The sequence below is a fragment of the Haliotis rubra genome, unplaced genomic scaffold, assembly GCF_003918875.1.
Source record: "Haliotis rubra isolate DU_JTF1 unplaced genomic scaffold, ASM391887v1 Scf395, whole genome shotgun sequence".
NCBI classification, from domain to species: Eukaryota; Metazoa; Mollusca; class Gastropoda; order Lepetellida; family Haliotidae; genus Haliotis; species Haliotis rubra.
Genome location: NW_025767074.1, coordinates 205,286 through 214,781, shown reverse-complemented (window position 1 = coordinate 214,781; position 9,496 = coordinate 205,286). Strand labels below are relative to the sequence as shown.

The 9,496-nt window shown below is 38.8% G+C and overlaps 1 protein-coding gene across 1 annotated transcript in view; it reads left to right on the top strand.

Annotated features, from left to right (window-relative positions):
• The first annotated feature begins 334 nt into the window (after positions 1 to 334).
• The window catches only part of LOC124286899 (condensin-2 complex subunit D3-like), a 45,988-nt gene continuing 36,826 nt past the window's right edge, over positions 335 to 9,496 (top strand). The window contains 11 exon segments of the mRNA XM_046723340.1: positions 335 to 521; positions 1,417 to 1,502; positions 2,252 to 2,327; positions 3,239 to 3,316; positions 4,071 to 4,183; positions 4,602 to 4,718; positions 5,466 to 5,593; positions 6,154 to 6,196; positions 6,559 to 6,615; positions 7,943 to 8,061; positions 8,993 to 9,104. Coding sequence (XP_046579296.1) covers positions 335 to 521; positions 1,417 to 1,502; positions 2,252 to 2,327; positions 3,239 to 3,316; positions 4,071 to 4,183; positions 4,602 to 4,718; positions 5,466 to 5,593; positions 6,154 to 6,196; positions 6,559 to 6,615; positions 7,943 to 8,061; positions 8,993 to 9,104 — 1,116 coding nt within the window.

Here is a 9,496-nt window from a genome sequence, read left to right as displayed (position 1 = left end):
TAATGCCAAGCCAAAAACAAAGGTGCCTTCTTTAAATCATAATCATGATAATTATTTGAGTTAACTTATTATGTTTACATGAACTTACAAAGGTAATTTTTGTGCAGTTTTCTGAATGAGCAGAACCTGTGCATGTTGTAAAATGTGAAAATTATGTTAATGCACCTCCAATGTTCTGCAAATAAATCCATGTTGGTAAAAGATTATTTCTAAGTATGCTCTTTAGACATCAAAACATATTTTAACTGTGTCTTTATCAAATTCATGTTTATGTTTTAAACCATGCCTTAGGCTTTAGCACTGATCTGATAATCCCAAGAGATTTTAACAGTGTATGCTTTACAAACTAATTTCAGACTGGGTGAAGAGTGTGTGGGACAATGACTTCACCGAGATCGAAGCCCTACCAGAGGACATCCTGGAAGATTTCCAGTCCAACAGCTATTTCACAACCCAGTTGGAGGAGTTTAAGTCACTTCTATCCGACTGGCTGGTGCAGAAAGAAGTCAACACAGGAGAGGGTATGAGTTTTATAAGAATATTCCATTGAGCATATGAACTCATCACTCATATCTGATTGTGCTAAACTGAGAGCATTGTGGACGTATTTTACAAATTCTTATGACTGATAACTTGGTTTTCTTACCCTTTTGTTAGGACTAAAAAAAATGTTGTGGTTTTGATTACCCGACCGACCCTTGAATTCTTGTGCCGATCATATTTTTTTTAAAGCGGTATGAATAAAATGACCTTTCAGATACCATGGTTGTTTTCCCGACACCGACAGATATCGGTCATTAATAACTCATTATCATTCTGAGAGAGAAAGTTGACATGATGGCCACAAGCTTGATTGAATAAACAATTACAGATTGATAAATGTGTTATTAGTTCGTACTTTACTTCTAAAACAACATTTAAAAAAAAAAAAATCCTACCTACCTACCTACCCTAAATTTTAAAGAGGTGTAATCGGAACCACAACATTTTTTTTATTTGGCCTTATATATTACCTTCTTTGATATATTTCTTTGTATATTATATTCATTTCAGCATGTCCAAGCTTGGCTAAACAGGCTAAATGTGCTATAATATTAATTTCATCTGAGGGGCGGTGAGGTAGACTAGCGGTTAAGGTGTTCACTCGTCACGCTGAAGATCCGGGTTTGATTCCCCACATGGGCAAAATGTGTGAAGCCCACTTCTGGTGTCACCCGCCATGATGTTGCTGGAATATTGCTAAAGGCAGAGTAAAACCAAACTCAAACTCAATTTCACCTGAACCACATTGTTCATTTTAGAGATAGTTAATATGTTAATAGTGAGGAATATTATTTTAAATGCATTATCTTACTGGTACATTTCTTAGAGATTTCTTCTAACATCAAATGCAAATGGAAATGCTCAAACTTGCAGGTTTCTGGACTGTTCTGGTGGAGAATGATGTGTCCGTGAAGGCCATCATTGCCGTGTTGGGATATCTCATAGATAGCGGTTGTAAGGTAGGAATTGGATGGCAGCTACTAGTTGAGGTATACTCTTTAGGTAACTGATTTGTCAAAATTTAGTTTCACATCTAAAGCATCTTTCTCAGAAAGAAGGTATCTTGAAATCCTTGATTTTTCTATCTATCATGTCTATTATCTTGCCTCACACATAAATGTCGCTTTCTGATTGGCTGAGCTGTCTCCTATTATTTTCAGTGTACCCCACTTTCAAGCGAGTAACATTTTCTATGTACCCCGCTGGGAATGCTGTTCTCATTGTAGTAATTCTTTATCTCGAATAACATTGAATCACATATGAATATGATGTCGGAAATCACTGATGGTTTGCAAATGCAAATCGATGGAAGAGAGATAACTCTAAATTTGATTTTCTTGTCTTGTCGTCTGGTACTACATACTATGATCCGATACCCATGCTTCAAACAGTTCAAAATTACTATTGAGGTGTTCGGTATGATAAATATGTTGTTCTCTTGTCCCTTTGTGACCCATGGGTTGATGTACCCTCGATGTTTCTTTATGTTCCTTTGGGCGCAGGGAACATGAACAAACATCGAGAGTACATCAAACCATGTCCCCCTCGAGACCAGTGAACAACGTATATTGTAGTATTTGAATGTGGGAACTACTTCAGATTTTACCATTTTAGTGTAATTATAACCTTGATGATTAGGGTTACTGGACCTGTAACTTTTATTCTGAATTCAAACAATCACCACGTTGTGTGTTATCTCAACATGCAGTTAACATCTGGCTCTGGACAGAGAGAAGCAGCCATCTTGTCTGCTGCCACCTATTTCAAGCTTATCACTGTACCAGGTAAGCAGAAGTCTCTTACAAGTTACACCTCAGCTCTGTTTGCCAAAACCTGAATGTTTGTGAAACTTTGTTAACATACAGCAGCCATCATCATCATCTTGTTTGTATCTCTCTTGCTGTGAGATTATCTTCTAACTCAGGTTTACTAGGGGTGACTATTGATGGGGAACAACTATTACGATAACGATTGTCTGTTGCAACATACCATTGCAATAGCGATAGTCTATTGACACCAACTATTGCAATATTATTTCTCTCCTTGAATTGTCTCATTTGAAGTCATTTCCCAAATGAATGTATAGTTTATATGAAATAAGAACAAGTTGGAGTAGTTTCAGTCTCTTTTAATAACTGACAAGAAACTTGAAACCCAGATCAACTCAATGAAGCAGCAAGTCTGCACCCAAACATCTGTATTTTACGCTACGCATTTATCAACAGAAGTCAATTACTAAACTATCGATAGTCACACATACTATCGATGCATCGATAGTTTTTTGTTTCTACCATCGATTAATTGCTATCGGAGACTCAACAATTGCAATCCATCGATAGTTTGATGCATGGTTACCATGGTTACAGTCTAATGTTTACACATCTGTGATTGATGGAAATATAGACATTTTGAAAATATGTAAATGGTGTAGCCAGCCAGAAGAGGCCCAGAAGAGTGTTTTGTTTAGACATAATTATTTACAAAATGACGTCAAGTACATGATGTAGTACTGTATAATGAAGAAAGTAATTAATTTTTGAAGTTTTGTGAGTAGATCGTTAACACAGGTTATTGTCATTCAAGCTAAGCATGGTGACGTAGATCAACAAGAATTTCACCTAAGCTTTGAAGTGATAGCTGGAGTTAGAGATTGTGTTCCATGCAGTAGTGTTACTACCTGTGTTTCTGTAACCAGGAAGTGGTGCCTTCAAGGTGTACAGCCCAGAGCTCTTCATCAAGGCTGTGGATGTCTTCAAGCTCTGGAATAAACTTGGTTAGTATTGTGTTCACTGTCCCAAGATAGGAAGTTGAGTAGCGCAGTGCTTAAAGCACTTAAACATGTTAATGACTCAGGTTTGATTGCACATATTGTTTGTGACGTACGTCCATTTGGTATTTTTGTGTTTACAGTTAAACTATTGATAGAATATTAGTGAAGCAACAGTCAACAATAGTCATCCATTGTTTATTCATAGTTGAGAGAGGAGGTAATATGTTCAGGTCAGTATTTGTTTCATATGCAGCTATTTTATTTTGTTTTATCAACTTTCACATTGCCATTCATATTATATATAGCCCAAAACCGTTGGAAATCGAATTTGCCAGGAAAAAGAATTTGATTTCATTGTGTAATTACATAAATATGATACAGAGGAGTGTTCTGACTTTATTACCGTATTTGATGAATTATAGAGACCATGTTCAATGCCTCTAAATGGTATGGGGGCAGTGGGTAGCCTAGTGGTTAAAGTGTTTGCTTGTCGTGCCGAAGTTCTAGAACCCGGGTTCTATTCCCCACTTGGGTACAATATGTGAAGCCCATTTCTGGTGTCCCCTGCCGTGATATTGCTGGAATATTGCTATAAGCGTCGTAAAACTAAACTCACTCACTCACTCTAAATGGTATGAGAAGTTTTTATGAATGTGGTTATAGCCCTGTGTTATTTGTATTATGAATATTCTGAAACATGCATGCTCTTCTCTTGTTCAACTCCTTATCTTCACCTAAATATGACAATGCATTGCAGGATCATGTAAGAGGAAGCGGACTTCTCCATCAGCCTCCAGGAGCCAGAGTAGCCAGCGAAGCAAGAAGGGGCGTGGCGCCAAGAGAGGCAGGAAGATTTCGGCAGAGAACACAGTTAGTCACTAGCGGTTGTTTGTGTAGAATGTAGCATGTGTTGTTGAAACTGTACGTTATCAGTGTCTTTTCTTTAGTTTATCATTTAGTGGCTAAATTGAAAAAGTACTGACCTGTCTCGGCTTCACTGCATTAGACAAGACACGCTAATTCTGCCACTTTCTTTATTTTCGTAATGCTTACATAAGAATTTGTTCATTTGTATGAAGACCTAAATTTGCTGCCACTCAATTACTCCATTTCTTAAAGCAATCATAGCACTGAGGCAGTCGTAACAACCTTTCTTCAACATTCTTGCTGTTCTCAGTAAAAGTAAGACTGTTACACAATTATCGATATATCAATTGTAGTAGCTGACAAAGGTCTAGTTCCAACATTGGACTTTATATCAGCATGTGTGTTATGTATATCATTCCAGAATTTACACATCTCTGAGTTCCCTGATGAAGATGAGGAGGATGATGGGTTGGAGGAGGAGGAGTTGACGCCGAGGCAGCTAGCTCGCTTCCATGCCATGATGAAGGACCTGCTTCAGGTCAGTCACATGCCATAATGTCATGATGGGTGACATCATGCCATGGTGTCATGTCCGGTCATTTATCATGTGATGTCATGTTGGATCAAATCACCCTTTGATATCATGTAAAGTTACAGCACTTACTGATGGCATGGGGAATCACATACACAAGTGTCATGTCACTTGTTTATGTCATGTTGCCCTAATGTGATGTCAGCTCTCAATATACCCAGGTGTCATGTCTTGTTACATGGCAGTATGATGTCATGTCTGGTCACATGACAGTATGATGTCATGTCTGGTCACATGACAGTATGATATCATGTCTGGTCACATGACAGTATGATGTCATGTCTGGTCACATGACAGTATGATGTCATGTCTGGTCACATTACAGTATGATGTCATGTCTGGTCACATGACAGTATGATATCATGTCTGGTCACATGACAGTATGATGTCATGTCTGGTCACATGGCAGTATGGTATCATGTCTGGTCACATGACAGTATGATGTCATGTCTGGTCACATGATAGTATGATGTTATGTCTGGTCACATGATAGTATGATGTCATGTCTGGTCACATGACAGTGTGATGTCATGTCTTATCTCATTACACAGTGACATAACTGAAACACTGTTCAGAACTGCACTAAACGCAGGCTACTGTCAAGGCTTCCTGATGCTGTATGCTGTAGGCATCTATAGATTTATACTGAGAAGAACAAATACAAGATGCGTGACAGATTATTTATGTGTGCAGGATCTTGTGGCTCTACTGGAGACGTTCTCGCTCAAGTCTTCGGAGTCGACAGCCCATCACGCCATTATGGTTCTGGCAGAGATATCAAGGATGGATGGGGATCTCATCACCACAGAGTTTGGCAGCTGGTGAGATACCATTTATTACCTAGGGTTTCATATCTCTGTACTGTTTGTTTCGTACTGTTATAATTATACTGGGTCCTTGAAGATCCGTGTTAGAATTGATCTTCAGCAACCCATGCTTGTTGTATAAGGCGACTAACGGAATCAGGGGTCAGACTCGCTGACTTGGTGACACATGTCATTGTATCCCAGTTGCATAGATCGATGCTCATGCTGTTGATCACTGGATTGTCTGGTCCAGACTCAATTATTTACAGACCACCGCCATATAGCTGCAATATCTATCTACAGCTAGCCTTTTTAAATTGGAACCTGGAATATTGTTAGTCCAAAAGTTTCCATAGGATTTGACGTGAATGTGTGTATCACGATACACATTCTGACCTATGTACATCTTGAGACATATCATGTAATGACCTTGCAGTATGGTATTATCACTGTAACTCTCCATTACATATGTGTGTGCTTCATTTGCTTGAAGTATAATATTAGGACATATGTTAGATTTATTTACATGTGGACTAAGATGACGTAGTATCTTGTTCAACATTATGTGTTTACAGGCCCAGACCAAGTCATATGTCTCCTGCATGCTTTGCATACAAGGTAAGACATTCCATCAACCATACTTCACAAGTTTCTGTGGTAAACAGAGAACTAACAGAAATACCTGTGCTATATAACACACCAAAACCTCAGATCAAACCTACGTATACATGGGTGTTGGAAGAACGAGTGTTACCAACCCACGAACTGCTGATGCTATTCCAACCCAACTTGTTTTAGTCCCCTGGACCTCTCTCTTCCGACATTGTTTCTGCTCTTTGCAATAAGATAAATTGGCAGGACACAATTCTCACAATTCTCACCAAGTAGAACAAGGGTAGAGTTCCAGTACAATGTTTACAGTGTATTTTCCCAGAATTGCCTGAGCCATATGTCAACCATTCAATTACTTTCTTCTTCAGGGGATGACTGCGATATGCTCACCTATCCATGGCCATGTCGTTTCCATGACAACAGCAGTAAGTACACCACGTTAGTAGGCAGCTTCACAGATAGACTGAGGGTCATAATTGTAATAGAATGTATGAAAAATACCCTGGTTTATCAAATGGGCTTACTTGTCAGATCTGTTTCATTCTTAAATTTGTTCATGTTTGAATCGATATTGGTGGTTTAGTGATGATATAGTAATATTTAGTATCACCCCAAAGTGAAAAGAGTCATTCTGTTTACTGTAACTTTGACGGGGAACACACTGTGAGTTCAGAGGTAGTGAACTTAAGTCATATTGTCCTCATTTCACTTCAGACTTGCTTATTTTATAATGAAGGGATGGGTCTATATTTACCTTGGTAACCAACCCCCTACTACACCATTTTTAGCCATCCAACATGGGTACCTACTGTAGGACTCAAGATGTCCGATTGGAGATTGTTGTACTGTAGCCCTGGCAAAAAAACCAAGTTACTCACATTTTAAATATTATCCTATGAAGCTTTACTTTAACTGAAACATAGTAAAGTCAGAGTTTGCATGCATAGTCAGCACGAATAGCAAGTGTTTGCAACTTGTATAACCATGGCGTCTTGTTACTGTCATTAAACCAATTTTGAGTCCCGCTAGTCTGTGGCCAACAGGGTCCTACCTTAGACCCAATCAGCCAGACCTATCTGTCCCAGCGCTATGATCTATGATATGTGACCGCAGATAAGCCAATCTCAGTAAGCCGAGGTCCTAACTTGACCCTTAAAATCAGTATCAAAATGGTATGTTCTGTACATAACCATCATTCATCTTCTTGTGTTGGGCAGTCATCGGAAATAGATTACCAACAAATTCGTATTGGTAAATCCTGTTGTTATGCTATCGCGTAATAAAACATGTTCTTTGCATATTTGGACTTATGTTTGCAGCCTAGTGTAATTTTGCTCAAAGCGTAATTCAAGAATATTATGTTAACTGCAGCGAAATCATCTGTCCCTCCGATCCGATCCTTATTATTCACAGCAATCACAATTTTTGCATCTACTCACTCCTCGAAATGAAGTGTAGTTGAAAGAAACATGTAAACCATGGTAGCATAAACTCAGTTTATGAGATAGAATCTAGTCCTAATGGTTGTCAAAGTTTGATGTTTATAATGCTCTAAAGAAATGAAAATTTGCTCCAAAGTGGTGGCCATAAGATTTCCCATTTCTGAGATTTCATTTAAAAGGGAACCATAAGGCATTCATGTGTTCAAATATATGTCTTTGAGTCATCTTTTGGTGGATTAAACCTACTAGGATAGCCTTCAGGATATATGACTTGAAGTGTAGTAAGCGTTCTGACATTGATGCGTTCCAGACGTTCAAGTACCTGCTACAGAATGTTCTAATGCTGATCGGCAACAACAAGTCTGTCATAGCCCAGAATATACCTCGGCCTGTCGTCAACACCAGGGACAATGCTGTCAAGTTCATACGGTATGTTCCACATGATCACTTCAACTATGCAAGAAAGAAAATAGTCTGATTTCACTAGTCCAAAGAAAAGAGTGCGTGAGTTTAGTCTTACGCCACACTCAGCACTATTCCAGCTGTATGGTGACAGTCTGTAAATAAACGAGTCTGGACTAGACAATCCAGTGATCAACAGCATGAGCATCGATCTACGCAATTGGGATACGATGACATGTGTCAAGAAAGTCAGCGAGCCTGACCACCTGATCCCATTAGTCACCCATTATGACATGCATGGGTTACTGAAGATCAATTCTAACCCAGATCTTCACGGTTCAAAAAAAAGTTTGAAATTGACTTGTCCACAAATATGATTATACTCTTGAAAAGGCCTTAAATATGATACATCAACCTTTGCTTGTGCCATTTGAATGTTTTGATATACTTGAAAGTGTTTACCACTGCATATTTAGTTTATTTTGTAAATTAAAAGACAACTTTACATGCAAGATTTCATGGGCCTCCCAGCTTAAACTGTAAGGGTTCATTGTTTGTCTGTAGTTTGATGACACACTCAACAATATGCTAACAAAATGACTGTGGTAAATATTCAAGTCTTGGCCAGACAATCCAGTGATTGATCAACCTCAGAGTATGATGATGCCAGCATGATGGCCTGTGTCATCATGCTGGCATCATCATACTCTGAGGTTGATCAATCACTGGATTGTCTGGCCAAGACTTGAATATTTACTTGGCCAGACTTACTTAGTCACTGAGTATTTTCTTCCTACTAGAGTAGTGGTGGGGTAGCCTAGTGGTAAAAGCTTTCGCTCGTCGCACGGAAGACCCTGGTTAGGTTCCCCATAGGTACATTACTACCCTCAATCTCCACATTGCACACCAGATTACACACAAGACCTCACCTGCCTTGACATAGACACAATTGTTTCAGGTTCTTGATCAAAGAAGGAGATGAGAGAGTTATCTCCCCTACAATGCATCTCTTACAGCACCTGTGTACAAAGGTTCCTGACAAGACGGAATATAGGACCAAAGTTGCACAGGTATGTTTCATTACTATTTCACAATGACACAAGTCTTTTATTTGTGATGTAAACCCTATAAACGATTTACAATAGCAAACAAGTATTTGAATTTTCTTTTCTTCAATCACAATGGAGCAACAATTTTGACTCATATCAGTGTAACCTGTTCTAATAGGCTGTTTGCCCTGTCCTGTTAAAGCTCACATTTGAGGGCCATTTCAGGTACAATAACCTGTATATATAGAAAAAGTCTTGGGTACTATATAACCTTCAACAATTCTTATTGTATTAAATGCTGGTCACACCGAAGACCCAAGGTTGATTCACCCATTTCTGGTGTCCCCCACCGTGATATGGCGGGAATATTGCTAAAAGCAACGTCACTCTGTCTGTCTGTCTCTTTCTCTCTC